Source organism: Penicillium citrinum (genome assembly GCF_028827155.1).
Source record: "Penicillium citrinum strain IBT 23319 chromosome Unknown utg000004l:1.0-2404223.0:1.0-2405248.0, whole genome shotgun sequence".
NCBI lineage: Eukaryota > Fungi > Ascomycota > Eurotiomycetes > Eurotiales > Aspergillaceae > Penicillium > Penicillium citrinum.
The window spans coordinates 2,165,380-2,181,826 of record NW_026622689.1 but is presented as its reverse complement, the minus strand read 5'-3'; the positions used below and the strand labels follow the sequence as shown (position 1 = coordinate 2,181,826).

At 46.2% G+C, this 16,447-nt stretch overlaps 10 protein-coding genes across 10 annotated transcripts; 5 read left to right on the top strand and 5 right to left on the bottom strand.

Annotated features, from left to right (window-relative positions):
• Nucleotides 1-96: 96 nt before the first annotated feature.
• On the top strand, nt 97-545 carry N7469_005773 (uncharacterized protein; the record flags this gene model as incomplete). The annotated part of the gene is made up of 2 exons (XM_056644693.1): nt 97-199; nt 277-545. 2 exons carry the CDS (start codon nt 97-99, stop codon nt 543-545), a joined length of 372 nt encoding a protein of 123 aa, XP_056501507.1.
• Nucleotides 546-808: 263 nt separating this feature from the next.
• On the top strand, nt 809-2,625 carry N7469_005772 (ankyrin repeat domain-containing protein; the record flags this gene model as incomplete). The annotated part of the gene is made up of 2 exons (XM_056644692.1): nt 809-1,275; nt 1,338-2,625. The coding sequence occupies 2 exons, from the start codon at nt 809-811 to the stop codon at nt 2,623-2,625; spliced, it is 1,755 nt and encodes a 584-aa protein (XP_056501506.1).
• Nucleotides 2,626-3,071: 446 nt separating this feature from the next.
• N7469_005771 (zinc-dependent alcohol dehydrogenase) lies at nt 3,072-4,163 on the bottom strand (the record flags this gene model as incomplete). The annotated part of the gene is made up of 1 exon (XM_056644691.1): nt 3,072-4,163. One exon carries the CDS (start codon nt 4,161-4,163, stop codon nt 3,072-3,074), a length of 1,092 nt encoding a protein of 363 aa, XP_056501505.1.
• Nucleotides 4,164-5,041: 878 nt separating this feature from the next.
• On the top strand, nt 5,042-5,638 carry N7469_005770 (uncharacterized protein; the record flags this gene model as incomplete). Its single annotated transcript, XM_056644690.1, has 1 exon — nt 5,042-5,638. One exon carries the CDS (start codon nt 5,042-5,044, stop codon nt 5,636-5,638), a length of 597 nt encoding a protein of 198 aa, XP_056501504.1.
• A 2,130-nt stretch (nt 5,639-7,768) lies between these two features.
• On the bottom strand, nt 7,769-8,716 carry N7469_005769 (putative short-chain dehydrogenase/reductase; the record flags this gene model as incomplete). The annotated part of the gene is made up of 3 exons (XM_056644689.1): nt 7,769-7,831; nt 7,886-8,607; nt 8,674-8,716. 3 exons carry the CDS (start codon nt 8,714-8,716, stop codon nt 7,769-7,771), a joined length of 828 nt encoding a protein of 275 aa, XP_056501503.1.
• A 768-nt stretch (nt 8,717-9,484) lies between these two features.
• Nucleotides 9,485-10,260, bottom strand: N7469_005768 (WSC domain-containing protein; the record flags this gene model as incomplete). The annotated part of the gene is made up of 2 exons (XM_056644688.1): nt 9,485-9,885; nt 9,972-10,260. The coding sequence occupies 2 exons, from the start codon at nt 10,258-10,260 to the stop codon at nt 9,485-9,487; spliced, it is 690 nt and encodes a 229-aa protein (XP_056501502.1).
• Nucleotides 10,261-10,584: 324 nt separating this feature from the next.
• On the bottom strand, nt 10,585-10,917 carry N7469_005767 (uncharacterized protein; the record flags this gene model as incomplete). Its single annotated transcript, XM_056644687.1, has 1 exon — nt 10,585-10,917. One exon carries the CDS (start codon nt 10,915-10,917, stop codon nt 10,585-10,587), a length of 333 nt encoding a protein of 110 aa, XP_056501501.1.
• A 131-nt stretch (nt 10,918-11,048) lies between these two features.
• N7469_005766 (uncharacterized protein) lies at nt 11,049-11,409 on the bottom strand (the record flags this gene model as incomplete). Its single annotated transcript, XM_056644686.1, has 2 exons — nt 11,049-11,179; nt 11,325-11,409. 2 exons carry the CDS (start codon nt 11,407-11,409, stop codon nt 11,049-11,051), a joined length of 216 nt encoding a protein of 71 aa, XP_056501500.1.
• A 99-nt stretch (nt 11,410-11,508) lies between these two features.
• cps1 (Gly-Xaa carboxypeptidase) lies at nt 11,509-13,378 on the top strand (the record flags this gene model as incomplete). Its single annotated transcript, XM_056644685.1, has 4 exons — nt 11,509-11,858; nt 11,932-13,003; nt 13,071-13,275; nt 13,335-13,378. 4 exons carry the CDS (start codon nt 11,509-11,511, stop codon nt 13,376-13,378), a joined length of 1,671 nt encoding a protein of 556 aa, XP_056501499.1.
• A 1,007-nt stretch (nt 13,379-14,385) lies between these two features.
• Nucleotides 14,386-16,203, top strand: N7469_005764 (fungal specific transcription factor domain-containing protein; the record flags this gene model as incomplete). Its single annotated transcript, XM_056644684.1, has 3 exons — nt 14,386-14,438; nt 14,632-15,438; nt 15,516-16,203. The coding sequence occupies 3 exons, from the start codon at nt 14,386-14,388 to the stop codon at nt 16,201-16,203; spliced, it is 1,548 nt and encodes a 515-aa protein (XP_056501498.1).
• Between the last annotated feature and the right edge of the window lie 244 nt (nt 16,204-16,447).

The window sequence follows — 16,447 nt, the reverse complement described above, 5'->3', positions numbered from 1 at the left end:
GAGCTCCTCCATCTCGCATTTATTTATATCTTCACCTCTCAAAAATTCTTACACTTTCATACTATTACATCTTTGAGTTGAACTCATAAACTCGAAATGATGGAAAAATTGGACCAAGTGACGAGCATTCAAAGTGATTCCGGTTCCATATTTTACGGTTGTAGCTTTGATACTCGCGGTGGTGATATCAACATCAGTGGTAAATAGGTCCTCATTCTGTCTTCCATCCGAGTCCCACGTTATAGTATGTTAGAAAGCTAAAACGCATCCTGCAAGATACCTCTGACCGATCACAACTTGAAATCAATGGCATAAACCCGAAGCAAGAACACACTCGCAGAGAGATCCTGCGATGGTTATCTGGTGCTCAGTATAAAGCACGTCATAAACGTGTAGTGAGCGAATTCTTGGAAGGCACAGGGGAATGGGTATTTGAGAGACTGGAATTCTGTGAGTGGCTCAGTGCTAAGGGATCTTCTGCGTTATGGCTTCATGGTATCCGTAAGAAAGCCCTCCTCCTCGTGCATGAACAGCACTGCCCCTAGGCTCTATCCATGATAACTGACAATAAATAGCTGGCTGTGGAAAAACATTCCTCATGTGAGTATATTGTCTCCGATAGCCAGGAAAATTATTTCTTGCTGACATTAAAAGATCTACCATTATCGAAAGATTAAGATCGGATCGCGCGGTTAATTTCGATGCTCTCCCAGTCGCCTATTTCTATTGTTCTCGAAACTCCTCCGAGACGCAATCTTCAGATCCAGCTGAGGTACTTTCGAGCCTGATCAAACAGATTTTATGCATTATGCCCAAAAATCAACAAGTTCATTCTTCTGTTGCACAAGAATACAACGAGCGTAAAAACGAGGATGACATGGATGCTTGCGGAATTGCACAGCTGAACGAAGAAGAGGCTACACGATTGATAATCAAGTTATCAAAAGAGACTGCCGCCATAATCATCATCGACGCTCTAGATGAGTGCGATCCTGATAGACTGGATCCTTTCATATCGTTACTTAATTGCATAACGCGCGAGACGGAAGGCATCAAACTCATTATCACGAGCCGAGAGGACAGTGGCATAACTTCAAAGCTCAATAGATCGTATCAAATTTCCATCACATCTAAGGAGAGCTTACCAGATATAAGAAAATTTGTCTCGTTCGAAATACAGAACGCTATCGATCAAGGTCGACTGCTTAACGGGCAAGTGAGCTCTCCTCTGCAAAACTATATCACGACAAATCTCATTGCGAAAGCAAATGGAATGTGGGTGACTTTCATAATGACTGCGACGAGCTTGCATTCTTCGTTAAGACTGACTCGTGTAGGCTCCTATGGGCAAGTCTGCAAATAAGAAGCTTGTGCAATAATCGCGCTCTCAAGTTACCCGATGATCTCATGCGACAGCTGCAATCATTCCCGGAACCTTTGAGTGAAGTGTATTCTCATATCATCAGCTGCATAGACAGAATACAAGGAAAAGGACATGATTTAGCCACGTCTGTTATTCGTTGGCTTCTTTGCACCAAAGACCCAACTTTAAGAGCGACGACGGCCTTCTTAGAAGCTGCCGGGCTTCTACAGATTGATTCAGGGTTCGCCAAAACAATACTTGATGTGTGCTGCAATCTTGTTGTTTATGATATCACATCGACATTCTTCAGCTTTGTTCATTTTTCCGCTCGCGAGTTCCTGGAAACTCGAAAAGAATTCTCTCGGTCCACATCTGAGTCCTTTGTTTTGGGGGTTCTTTTTGACTCGGGGTTTGGACCCATGATATCAACTGCCAGGCCTCTTGATCGTTATCGCATCTGCTATTGGCCATTTCACTATGATGGGTCTGGCGAGCATAGGAGGGAATTGTTTGAGCACCATGTGAAAAGCTTCATGTTCGACGGTCCTCAGACGAGCAAACGCTATATCAAATGGGCAAATTACTTTCGTGAACACTACTTGGATAAGAGAAAGTCGACAACGGCAGCTAATGATCATTCTGATGGAATTGTTGAGACTGGATTCCCACAAGGCGATATCACGGATCCCATTGACCTTGCATCATGTAATGGATGGCTGGAGATTCTGAGATATTACCAGAAGAATGAAGCGGCTGATGCCTTTTCCAAGAATTCGCGCAATATCTATGCGTCAGCAACCAAATACGATCAACTTTCTGTCATTGAATGGCTTCTTGAATGTAGCATTCACCCATCCGATGATAACATCACGCAAATGATTTTCCAACAACGAGAAAGAATAATCAGAACTCTGATAGGCTATGAAATTCTGAAACCCAATGCTGAAATCGATGGTCAGCCGCTCTTAGTGCTTGCCGTCCAAGCGAGGAGTAGCTCCATTGTGGAGCTTTTGCTACGGACTGGAGCGACAGTCGACTGCTTGGATAGAGAACATCGGACTCCGCTCTATCATGCCATATGGTGCAATATTGAGAGTCTGATTGATCTTTTTTTATTCTGGGGAGCGGATCCAGGAATTCCTGACAATGAGGGAATCACCCCATTGAAGCTGGCAGTTCAGCGGAAAATTCAAGTTGCGTCCAAATTAACATTTGAAATGAATGGGAAAGCCGAGTCAAGCGACAGAAATGGTATTCTTTGACGGAATCCGAGTAAAGAAAGCCAGCAAGTTGCATGAAATTCTCCCAATGCGAATTAACTCCTTTGGATATTCTCCATGAGCGCCTTGAAAGGTCTCGGGAACAATATGATACACGGCCAGCGGAGGATTTTACTTTGAGAAAATGGATATGATATTTTCAAACTGATCCCGTCCAGATCCAGAATTACTAGGAGGCCATTCTGTAATTTGGCACAGATCAAGAACTTGTATTTCCATTTCATCACCCGGTTCGTTCTTGAGCTACGAGGAATTTGGATGAATTTATAAGATGATGGAGAAGAGAATTCCAACTTGTAACGTCAAAATACTCATTTCATTTCTTGATAAGAACAGTACTGGTTAGTGTAGTATGAACAACACCACAACTCCCTAATAGACACCCCTTCTATTAGCACGCTCTTTCGCTCAACTCACAACCATGGAATTCAAAACACCATGCAAAGTCTTCCTCTGAGATCCTTCTTTTGATAGCGATCAAACATCTCATTGATTTCCTCCACGCCATATGTCTTCTCAATATGAGTCTTACAGCCATTCTTGGCATGCAAGTTGATCATATCTTGACTCTGCTCTGGTGTGCAGATCAATCGACCTCTAACAGTTTGCTCCTTGAAGCTGAGAGCAAATGGATCAACCTCCAAAGAGGTCTCCGACGGCAAACCCACATCTACCAAAACACCTCCTTTCCTCAAGAATTGCTGTGAGAACTTAATCAATTCTCTCGCCTCGGCATTGATAACAACGCGGTCGACGCCAGGGTTCGAATCATAGAATGATGATTGAAGTTCCTCAATCACTCGTTTCTGAGCATCTTCCGAATCCATCACATAAGATTTATCAGGCTTGAGATGAGATGGAACCGAATTGGCAGTCTCAATGCCCTCTTTTCGATTATCGATAGCGATGACTTTGCATCCCATAGCTTTCGCATATTGCACACCCAAGTGGCCCAGACCACCAATACCGACCATTGCCAACCACTGACCAGGCTTTACACCAGCCGCGAGAATAGCACCATAAACAGTTGCACCTGCACAGAAGAGAGGGGCAGCTTCTGCCCAGGGAATCGACTCGGGAATTTTCGACACAACCCGGGCATCCGCTTTCATGTATTGCGCAAATCCACCATTAATGGTAAGACCAAGCATCCCAGTCAAGTTTTCGCAAAGTTGCTGTCCTTGATGTTTACAGGCGTTGCAAGTTCCGCAGAAATTATAGGTATTGATTGAACCCACTCGATCGCCGACATGGATATTGGATTTTCCTGCATTGGATCCTACTTTGACAACTTTCCCGGCTGGCTCATGCGATCCGATCAGACCGGGTTTCGCACCATCGGAGGCATAGACACCCTGCATGACCTGAAGATCGGTATGACAGTAGCCGGCTGCAGCAATTTGAACCAGAATATCATTCGGGCCTAAGTCAACTGGAACATCCACATCGCGGACCTCATAGCCTTTGTTGAAGTCCTTCACAACGGCCGCTCGCATTGATTTGGGGATGTTGTCTGCCATTTTTGCGTGTATTGTGAGTAATTACTGGATAAATTTATTACTTTTACTCGGAGGGAGAATATCCTCTTATACCTTTGTTCCTTTCTACAATTAGGCCTTCATGAGTAAATCAGAACGTCATTCTACAGGTCTATGTAGCATATTCCAAATCCCACGACGAAAACGAACAGATAAAATAAGTTTGGCAAAACTTGAACGAATATTTTAATATGAATGTGCATGACCAGATAGCTTTGGCCCTTGGAAAACCTGCTATGCTTTGCTTCAGTCAAGGCTTACTCATCCATGACGCAAAGATTTGATAAGGTATCTGAGCTTCATCGCAATACGCTGAAAACGTATCAAAAGAGTGGGAATTCCCCGAGAAATCCATTCGTAGAATATTCTCCCGCTAATCTGAGTGGGATGAGCCTCGTGGCTTTCTGTTGGTGGCAATTTTGAGAAGATAATGCCTCTTGAATATCTGTCTACAGTATAGTGTCCATCTCCACATTACCCCCACTCCCCACTCAGGTTGGTCTCGACGAAATTGATAACTGGGGGTTCTAGAATTCACTCGCGACGTACTCTTGGTTAAACAGTTCTCAAAAGAGTCAATCATTGGTGCCCGCATGTCCCTTCAAGGGTCCCGCCAAGGATTACAATTTGCCTCATTTGATCGAGACGATTTCTGGCAAACTTCATGATGTCAAGTTGAATCATATCTTGCCACGGCGTCAAATTATATATGAAGTGTAGAATAACAACTGCAAATTGTTGTTATTTATGTGAAAATACGAATCTATTGCTGAAAATTGCATTCCTTGATATATAAACAGCAAACAAGATCAACTGACCAACCACCCATTTTAGCCCTCGCAGAATTGACTTGACCGATCATGTCTCAATCGTACACAAGTTCTTCTTATTACTACAGTACCTCCACAAGCAACAGTGGCGACACCAGCTCTAGTGGCCATCGGTACTCAACATCTTCACATACCGAGCCCGACGGCACAACGATTGTTCGTACAGCGCGTCAAGACCTCGGTCAACCCGCTGTCGTCGAAGAAAGGCGCTATGATCGAACAGGACAGGAAGAACTCACACTTCCCGGTCCTGGAAATACATCCGCGGGCGGAATCAGACGAATCACAGACTTAGATGAAGACGGTGCTGTTGATACAGGTAATGCTTATGGTGCTGGAATGGCCGGCAAATCTATAGATGATGATGTGGATCGAGGCTCATTTGCAACAAAGGTGTTTGATCCCAGCTCGGTGGCTTATGATGAACATTCCGATTATGATGTTGATGGGGGATCGAGGCATCATCGTGAAATGAGGGATACCGGTGGGCGTATCTTCCACCGGGATTTCGATGTGGAAACAACAGGACCATCCTCATTCACCCGGGAAAGAAAGGTATTTGAAGATCCTCAAGCAGGGTCTCGAGTGGAGCGGCAGGAAGATGTGGATGTTTCCGATATAATCTAGATGATTGCGGCCTCGGGCCTCTCAGATGAATAAAATGAACACAATACAATTTATTAGCTTATTCAGTTCACTGTTTGTAATCTTGTAAAATGGACACTTGAAAAGGACCGTTAATCGTCAGGACTGATATTGCTGAGCAACGGTCATTGATCTCAAGAACCATTCAAGTAATGCTCTCGCACTTCAGGTGCCACAGCCCATCTTATACGCTATCCTTGATCCCCGAGAAAACCCTTGACGAGATCCTTCCAAGTCCAATCTCCCAGAGGGAGTGCCATTGCGTTATACGCGCGGAAATAGCAAACAGCCTTGGCCGTTTCTTGGCTGGCTTCCTCTAGCAGAAGAAGACCCGCGAATACTCGACATAACTACAGAAAATTAGCTGAAGAACACATATCAAAATGAAACTTATATCATACTATATAAGATTCTGTCGTCAACCAGAAGCCTTGTACTTTCCATTATATCCGAGAATAGTCTGACGAAAGTCAACGGGTCGATCGTCAGAGCGGATCACCCATGTAGGACGACAATTAATGCCAGGTCATTCTTTTTCACTGATTCGAGTAAAGGTAGAAAGTATGCGTGATCGGAGATATGTGGGCTGGGGGAACGTCTTTCAAGCGGAAGGTCAGGGCGTCGATCAGCAAAGATGTGATACATGGAACGGGTTCCTGTTTCGCCTAATATTGAATGATATAGCCTTTTGTGTCCATGGAGACGAGATATGGCCTCCTCATGGGTCTGGTCACGATGGAGACGGGCGACGAAAACAATAACCCCCCCCCCCCGGTGTGTTCGACGTGGAGGAGGCATGGGCATTGACTCTTCAGGCCTAAAATTGGGATCCAAGGACGTCCTGTAAACAATTAGCGGTATGAAATGAATAGAAATGGAATCAAACAGAGAAGTTCTTTCCCTTGTTGATATTCCATAATGGCGGTTGTCTATTGAACGTGATAATAAAAGGCTCTCCAGTAATATCAAACGATGAAGAAATTCAAAATGGAAACAAACGAGAAGAATAAATTGAAAAGAAAAGAAAAAAGCTTCGACGTCGAAGACGAAAGAGAGACAGAAACAGAAAAGAAGGGAAAGTACAGTTGCAACACAAAGCACGTTCCACTCTAAGTGAGTCTATTTCAATTTTATACCAACGCAAGTTTCATATCAATATGGCCTTTGATCCTGATCATGCCTTAGATATGGCTTACGTCTGAGTCCATTCAATCTCAACCCTTGGCCATGCTCTGAAATACCACAATACCCGACCTGTCGATGTATCTAGGGGCCTTTCCTCTACTTCGCCAATGAGGACACGACACGTCTTGCCCAAGTTAGTTCGACTGAGGGCTTTTGTGAAAAAAGGTGTCAGATTCATTTTACAAGATTTCTCACCTGATAGACGTCGACCACATAGAACCTTGCATTGCGATTATCCTCGCTTGGAGGATCACTGCCGTATACACATAGAGTCACATGGGAGGCCCTGGTCGCAAAAAGCGCGAAGAAAGATAAAGTGTCTGTTGTCAGCCCTTCCCACCCATTAATCGCAGTGATAATGTCCCGATTCTTGTCTTTCACATCTTTGAGGATATGCTCAAAATACAAATATGCGTCAGGCGTGAGAAATAAGGGAAGATGTGAGAGTGGATGCTCGATTATGAAGGACGAGACGTCGGACCGATCTGGTATAGGTCCTTATTGTTCCAGGAAGGCTTTCTCGATTCGATATAATGCTGATCTTGCTCGACTTTGTGGTTGGATGTGTAGATCATCGTCATCCAGGATCTGTCGAGTTCTGCCCACAAAAAGAATCCGAGGGGTAATGTCGGGGTGATTTCGTTTGTATATTTCTGTATCGTTCATGAAAGAATAGATTATCGCAATGAGAAAGAAAAAAAAAACCGAGAATGACCGACAAGAGGGAATCCAACAAGACGAAGAAGAAGAAGTGAAGAAAAGAAGGGAAAAGTCACTTGACTTGGTCACGCTTGCCTCTTGTCTCTGAGTAGGTCCTCATATCTACTGCCACACGCAAAGGAAAATTCATCATTCTCAAGTCATCACGGTTGATCGTGTCAGGTCATATTTGCAAGAATCTCAGGATATACACACTAAGATGAGTATCTACCGAATGGTGAAACCACCATCAACCCGAATATCCGCACCGTTAATCATACCGCTGGAGTCCTATTCATAGAGTGAGTATTGCGTCTAGTAATATTATCAGCGTGACTTTCTTACCTGGCACAGGAATAGTACCGCATCCGCGACCTCCTCCGGGAGTGCAAACTTGCCCGTAGGGATACCCTTCAAGAAAGCTTCACGAACAGCGTCCTCGCCCCAAGCCTTCTGTCCCAAAGCAGTCCATGCGACAGTTGGAGAAACATTATTCGCAGTGATACCCCGACCGGCCCATTCAGATGCCATGCTGCGAGTCAACCCACCCAAAGCAGCCTTAGAGGCACAATAGGCACCATGACGATGCAGAGCAGCATGCGCAGCTTGTGAAGAGATACTCACAATTCTCCCGGGCGGAGGAGGACTGGTCGATGACTCGGCAACCTTGGAAGCAGCGAAATACAAATTCGCAAAGGCCTGTGAGCAGAGCATGGGCCCTAAAACATTGACTGTGAGATGCTTCATGGTCTCCTCGGGCGGGGTGATCTCCATGTCGCTGAGCGACACATATCCAGCGGTATTGATCAGAATACTTGGGAAAGCTCGTTCGGCGAGCGATGAGGATGCTGGTGCTACAAGCTCTTTCTCCAGCGATCCAAATGCTGATTTAACTGAGTCTGGGGAGGTGATGTCGCACTCATAGGTGCGAATGTCGTCGATATCGGTGCCACCATAGCCAGCCTCGAGTAGCTCATCCCGGCGCTTGGCTTCGAAGGGCGCGTACAGAATAGCGACCCGAGCACCTTGCTCCCTCAGCTTCTTGCCGATACTCGATCCTAAGCCACCTGTCGTGAAGTCAAAGTTAATTTCTTCAGTTCAAATGGCTGCGGTGATCCATGGTCCATGCATACCTAGTCCTCCGGGAAGGATCGCTAATCTGCGGGCGAATGCCATGGTCTGCTTGATCTGCGAGGGCCGAGAAGGTTGACCGCGCGACAATTGAGATCCAAGTAAAGCTGCACTAGTGAAGTGAAAATGTCCAGCTGATAATTGAGAGAGTGTGTGTCAGAATCAGAGGTCTCGTCAAAGCGAGCACTTGACGGTTCAAGTAATGATCGGTGATCTCGCCGACTTGCTATTCCGGGGTGATACTATGGGGAATCTGACGTCAAACACGTCCCACCACACACTTCTTCATCCCCGCCTCAATTTATACTGTATGTACTATGAGCAACGGGCATTTCCCGGCTCTAATGATTCTAATTGGCCAACTGTAATCTACAGTAGATCAATTGACTTTGGCAATTTAACCCAGATTCTCAGGCTAAGTGCCTCCTCCCTAACTATCTTAGCTGAGTGTCGGAAGATGGCCCGATTTCACACCGTTCGAATCCTACGAGAGTACGGCATTTACTAAGCGTTGAAAATCAAGACGAGAGTGCCGAGGATAGCGAAGTCCATTTGGTGCTAAGTAATAATAGATATCGGATCACCAGACCCATTAACGAATGTATGGGTATATCGCGCTACTCAGTGCGCCAGCCAATAAAGCCCCAACCAATCTCGACCTGCGAGATGTCGAAGGATGCCAGTATCAATGCCCGCCAATTATCGCCAAAGAGACTGGGTATTTGCAAATACAGTGTAGGATACAGAGAGCGATAGTATAAGTACAGCAGCTTGGGTATTGATATAAAATACTCAAGTAATTTGATCCGTCTCTTACAGAAGCAGACCAAGACCAGCAAGCATAACGCCTGCGACTGGCCCAGCGCGAAGAGTATCAGCGGCGTTGGGGGTGGCAGACGGGGTAGAGCTCGAGCTTGTAGTGGCGATGCCAGGGGCAGAGGTTACCTTGGCCGTAGCAATGCTGGTGCTAGCAGCCTTGGAAACCATAGATGCCGGTGCGGTCAAGATACCAGTGGGAATATTCGACTCGTCGATATTTGTCGGCGCGACAACAATACCACCGGTCACAGTGGGAGCAGTGGTGGTGGAAGAAGCTCGAGCCGAGCCAGAGTTGGAATTGGAATTGGAATTGGAATTGGAATCAGAGTCGGAGTCAGAGTCAGAGCTGGAGTACTCGCCGGTGCTGAGCACACTGAAAACATCGTCACCGCCGCCTTATAAAACGAGAATATTAGCTGCTGTTATCGGAATTGCCCGCCACAAAGGCTACGTTTGATTCAACAATAGCGAATGTACTCACATTTATCTTCGGGAAACCCAGTACAGTCAAGATTGCACTTGTCATTGTCCAGCTTGTCGGATTTGGATGGTGGCTCATTACTACAAGCGCACTTTGTACCATGGCTCAAAGCGGCGATGCGGTATCCGCCCGAGGAGCACTTATCCTCGCACCATCCAAGACTCACAAAGGCGAAGTCCTTCTGGGGCGTGAGGGAGGGAACACTGGAGTAGCAGCCGAGAGTCTCGTAAGAGCCCGCGAATGCCGGCAGCGCGAGCGCGAGAATAGCGAGAAATTGCTGGGAATGCATAGCGAGAGATTTGCTCAATCAAGAGGCAACAGATAGTAAGGAAAAAGAACAAGTGAATGAATGAAGAGATTTGTAGAGAGTGTAGTATAAGAACAAGGTGTTGAATCTGCGGAATGCACTGATGAAACGAAGGATAGCGTCGCAAACGCAAATCACAAACGAAATACTATGTAAAAGAAATGTACCAGCAGGAAGGGCTTTTAAAGAATCAGTCGTACCTGTCTCACTTTAAAGGATTCTCTTTTACGCTGTATAGCCCCCAAAAATCCAATCGAAAAACTGTTCGCCCCAATGAACAAACACCCGAAAGACCCGTAATTATTTTTATGGACCCTCGAAACGGAGACGATGACATCGTAGTGTACCCCGATCATCTTCTGAAACACTAACCGAATGCTCTATTGAACCTTCCATTCGGTCATGATTGGCAGATATCTCCAGATCGTCCGGATCAGCATCCCCAGAGTGGACGCCTTGCTGGGAAATTTTCCTTTGAGGGCGTAAAGGTGACAGATCCGTTCCAAAGCAAAGGGTGAAACCGACGAGCTTAGTTTGCCACTTGGTTTCTTCGGGAATAGTTACATCCCCGCTACATTTTTGAGCTATTCCCCCCTGTATCCTCCCTTGAGGATCGGCAATAGCCTTGGCAATATCCATTTCGAGAGAAGGCGATGGAAGATGCCTCATCACAGTATCTGCAGAAATAACAATCGATTGCTATTCATAGCATGCTCCGGAACAAATACTCGCCCTCTTAAGGCTATCTTCTTATAGAAGCATTGTGCGATTCACAGAGCACCGGCGTGTTCCTGGCGCGGTTTGGGCTCCACGTTGTTTTGCTTAGCTTCGTCCCTGGGTCCACCGCGGAACCGGGAAACACAATTCTTGGCTGATTCCGCTTTGCTGACTTCTTCAGGGTCTGAATCATTTAATTGTGTGTGTTTGTGTCAAAACTGCCAGTGTATATATCTCATCTATGATGGTTACCTCAAGCTCTCAGATATACCACTTCATAAACATCGTGCATTGCCGAAGCCGTCGGCAAAGAATTAGCCAAAACCTACCCGAACGAGTAAAAAAGCGGCAGCGGCCGCCAGCCGAAAGTAACTGAGGGGAAGATAAGATAGTCTTAGGATTGGATGTCGCCATTCTTCTGATTCATAATATAAAGAACTTCAGTACGGAGTAGACTGGTCGAACTTCATCAAACTCCTTGTACAAAATTGATCCCAAATTGACCCGTAAATCATGAAAGGTCTCGCCCTTCTTGGATTGGCAGTGCCATCCGCCATTGCACTGAACATCCCCGCACAACAGGTCCTTTTCCCTGAAAAAAGCAGCTTCGGGGATAAACTCGTTGAGCCTTCTGGCCGAGAAACCTGCCCACAGGCACCGAAGGTTGCTTCTCCAAATGATGGATTGCATTCATCGCTAGTGTTCTTGGAAGATGAGGCATTCCGTGCTCGTCAGGCACAGCGTCTATCACGGGCAGTGCAGGTACCCACCACGGTTGGTGATTATGCGACGGATCCATATGACGAGGCATTTGAACCTGTTGTGGAATTCCAGAAGCTGTTGAAAGAGCTATTTCCTCTAGTGTAGGTTTTGCGTACTGTCAAGGACATCCCCTCAGAATGCGGCCAATTGCTAAATCAAGGTCGTATCTTATAGACATGAACATGCTGAAATTGAACATATTAACCGACTCGGTCTCGTGTTCACCTTCAAAGGCGTCGATACAACTCGCAAGCCTGTTCTTTTCATGGCCCATCAGGATGTAGTGCCAATTGCCGATCCCTCTGACTGGACATATCCACCCTTCGATGGCCATTTCGATGGAGAATGGATCTGGGGCCGTGGCTCAAGCGACTGCAAGAATGTCTTGATTGGCCTACTATCCTCCGTAGAAGATCTTCTATCTCAGAACTGGCATCCCCAGCGTACTGTTGTCTTCGCCTTCGGCTTCGACGAAGAGTCACATGGGTTCCTCGGCGCTGGCTCGATCGCCCCGGTACTCGAAAAGAAGTATGGAAAGGATAGCTTTGAGTTTATCTTGGATGAAGGTGGCATGGGACTGCAGAGCTTGGGAGATACCTCTGACTCTGACAGCGAGATCGTGTATGCTCTGCCTGGAGTGGGCGAGAAGGGCAGTCTTGATCTGATCCTCGACCTGGCTGTCCCCGGTGGACACAGTTCTATTCCTCCAGCCCACACGGGCGTGGGTATCATCTCCGAAATTATCTATCAGCTCGAACGACAGGAGCTTTTCTCTCCCCGTTTAGATCCCTCGCACCCTTCCTATGGCATGCTTGAATGCCAGGCACGCTACTCACCGGACCAAGTAGAGTCCTGGCTCTCCGACAAGTTGGCAGCGAATGACCCCGAAGCACTGGGAGAAGCAGTCGCTGAGTCCCGTGGCCCTGCGGTCCGCTACACTCTTCAAACCTCCCAGGCAGCTGATCTGTTCCACGGTGGTGTGAAGACGAACGCTTTACCGGAGAAGGTTTCGGCCGTCGTTAACTACCGCGTTGCTTTGCACATGACACCAGACCAGCTCCGCGAGCGTGCAATTCGCATTATCAAGCCCATTGCCGACAGCCATAATGTGACTCTCCACGTTGCGTTCTCTGGCGAAGAGAATGTTCGCAGCGAGAACCCGGAGGATCGTAGTCTGACTCTGTCGCCACTCAGTGTACCTCTCAAGCCAGCTCCGATCTCTCCAACTGATCCCCTTACATCGAAGGTCTGGGCTCGTTTCGCTGGTGTCGCACGCAGCGTCTTCGAATCGCATCCTAACCCCCCTCGCTAAGGCTGAGAAGAAGTCTGAATCATCTCCCACTGTCGTGGTAACTGGCGATATCATGACAGGAAACACTGACACGCGCTTCTACTGGTCTCTTTCAGAGAACATTTACCGTTGGAGTCCTTCTCGTGTGGGTGGCACTTTCAATATTCACACTGTTGATGAGCGCATTCACTTGGATGTGCACCTGGAGGCAATGATGCTGTATTATGGTATGTAATGTGGAAGGACCCTCTGGCTGTCCACGGAAACCAAGCTGACCTCTGAATAGACCTGATCCGTTCCTTCGATGGTTGGGACGAGAGTGCTGAGTAAACCTTCTTTGCATGGTATAGACTGGAACATAGAAATTGATGATCTTAGTATCACAATGTATGCATTGGCATCTGATCCAGATCTATTAAGGCTGGTATCGCTGGCACTGGCAATGAGCTCCTTCAGTAAAAAATATTGATTCCTGTTCCTGAAGGAATCACTACTACCGATCTCCATGGAGCACCGCAAGAGGGTGAGGTGAATTATCACTAGTCTTCCAGGGTTACTTTGCGAAAAGAGTGTCGGTGATCAGTTGCTTGGATTGATACGAATAGTATCGATTGGCCAAAGCGAGCGAGGCCCTTCAACTTCAGCTAATTTTAACATCAAATACATCTTTAATTCGTGGATGAATGTTTTCAAAAGCCACGGTGTAAAGGCAAGGGGGTGGGAATAATTTCATCAAGCAATCGACGAGGAAAACGGGAATGAGAATCATAGCTCAATAGCAGCCCTGCTATTGACTGGAGTCAACAACTTAGACAAGTCCATAATTTCGACTGGGTCCGTTTTTTCACTTCCGGGTGGTGATAGACCTCTATCTGTGGCTCGGGAGCGACAGCCTCCATAAAGACGGAGGTCAAGAGTACAAAATATAGATCGAAGACACCATCGTAACATTTGACTAAATGTGTCGTATACTAAAGTCAAGTCAGATCCATATGGGTATGGCAAGCGAAGGGTTGGTCAGGTGATCAACCTTTCGCTGATACTTGTATGCATACTACACCGTCACTGTTTGTTTATATCTATAGGTAGTAAATATATATACCTTTATAGGTATCTGGATAAATCCGTTACATCAGTCCTACTACCACTTAGATACACTGTCTCCTCTAAGATGTTCCTCTTTCTGCGGGCCAAAAAACCGAGATGACTAATTTTTGCAAAGTGGCGGCTAATGACTGCCGTACTGACCCCACGGGGTAAAATGGACCCTCCGGCGATCACCCTCCATTCTCCCAGCGTGCCCCTGATATGAAGGATTGCCTTGGACAGCATGAAACATGAGCTTCACTAGGAAAAGGGTACCCGTTGCATGTAGCTTCTGTCGAAGTCGGTAAGTTTCTGAACAGATCGGTGCCTTTCTTCCCAAACTGACCAAGATTAGCAAACGGCGATGTGATGCTCAGAAGCCGTCCTGCTCGCATTGTAGAGAAATGGAGGTTGACTGTAAATATACTGACGCACCTTTACAAAGGTATATATAGCACTGATACCAAAGTGATCGCTATCTCATTCCAAATATACAGGATTGATACCAGTGGTGGCACGAGGGAAATTCTGGGAAAGTTGAATAATATTGAGAGGATATTGCAAGACCACTCAAGCTTGATCTCGGATATTAGAAAAGAAGATAATCGAGCTTCTTCGAATGATTATATACGGTCATCATCAGACAACACCATCAGCCATGCAGCTGGGATACCATCCAACACTCGCGCCTCTTCCTGGACACTTGCTGAAATCCAGCATGATTCCGATATAAATGTTCCACCATTGACAATTCCTCCCGAACATAAGACATCATCCAGCTATCTTCTTGGCCTACCAGAGGTCAAATCACTTGTTGGCGAATATCCAGCGGATCTTTTCTTTCGCCTGGAGTCCAAAGACCCGCTATCATTCGAAACACAGCAACCAATTCATATTGATCAAAGTCATGCGACAGACCTAGTGAATTCGTTTTTCTTGTCCGCGCATCAACATCACCCAATACTAGACCAAAGTGAATTCTGGGATACCTTCAGTCGTTTTATCGAGAGTGGACCAGACTCGAGTATCGAATCCGCATTATGCATGGTCGTTCTGGCGATTGGCGAGGTCACTCTGACACCAGTAGAGAGTCTTTCGCTCGGGTCGTCACCCCCCGGTATGCAGTATATACAACATGCCATGCCGACTCTTCTCTTTCAATCCTCCTGGTCCTTCTCGCTCAATTTGGCATTGCCCCAGGCACTAGTTTTATCTAGTATATACTTTGCATATATCGTTCGACCTCTTCAAAGCTGGAGAATGATCTATTCTGCCGCAACAATACTCCAAATTCAACTTTCCAGGTAGGAATCCATCTCTAGCTCTACAGGCCGTTGAAAATAGGATCCCTGAACGAAGACTGACCCTCAAATTTCATTAGGCATGCATCATACCAAAGGACACCTCAACAAAGAGAGTCTATTATCAGGCTTTTTTGGTCCTGCTTCTTGGTTGAATGCGATCGCCTTGCTGAGCTTGAGCTACCCAGGAGCGGGCTACAGCAATTGGCCGACACAATTAGTCTTCCGGAATGCACCAATCTGGATATAGTGCACTCAACCAGCTTTTTAGCTGAGATATCAGTTCGCAAACTACTGAATCGCATACATAATCTACTCTATCAAAGTGGTGAAAAAGATTCAACATTTTCTTCAACGAGTCTGACGGTTCGGAATGATTTCGGCCCTGTTGATCTTTCGGCATTACAGTCATTCTGTGATGAACTACATACCCAGCTTGAACTCTGGCATTCATCTATTCCCGACAATGTTCGCCCGAGACTTGACACTGAGCCTCTTACAACAAACTCCAACGATCGACAGTCGATATTACGTATTAGGTACTTCGCAGCTCGCCATATCCTATATCGACCATTTCTTCTGCAAGTTATTAATAACTATGGGACTTCGCCTTCTGAACTAATTGACAGAGCCTGTATTTGCATTGAAAGCTGCAGAAAATACATCCATAGCACGACATCAATACTCGCCAAACAAAGCCAGTATACTTGGACATTTTCAGTATCGTATGTGGAAAAGACCAAGATGCTAGTTGGTGGTGCTGGCTAACATAATGTAGATCCCTCGGTGCTATGGTCGTTCTAACATTAGCCTCAATGAACCCGACCCTCCAAAGCTTTGTCCCTGATATTGAGGAACTACAAGAACAGGCCATCAATAATGTCCAACCATGGGCATTTTCTAGCCTTGAAGTGGTACTGAATATACTCGGCGAACTACAAAGGAAAAGTCGGTTGCTATTGCGTATGAATAGTCAAGCGCTATAGCTAGTATATAGAGATTTCGGACATGA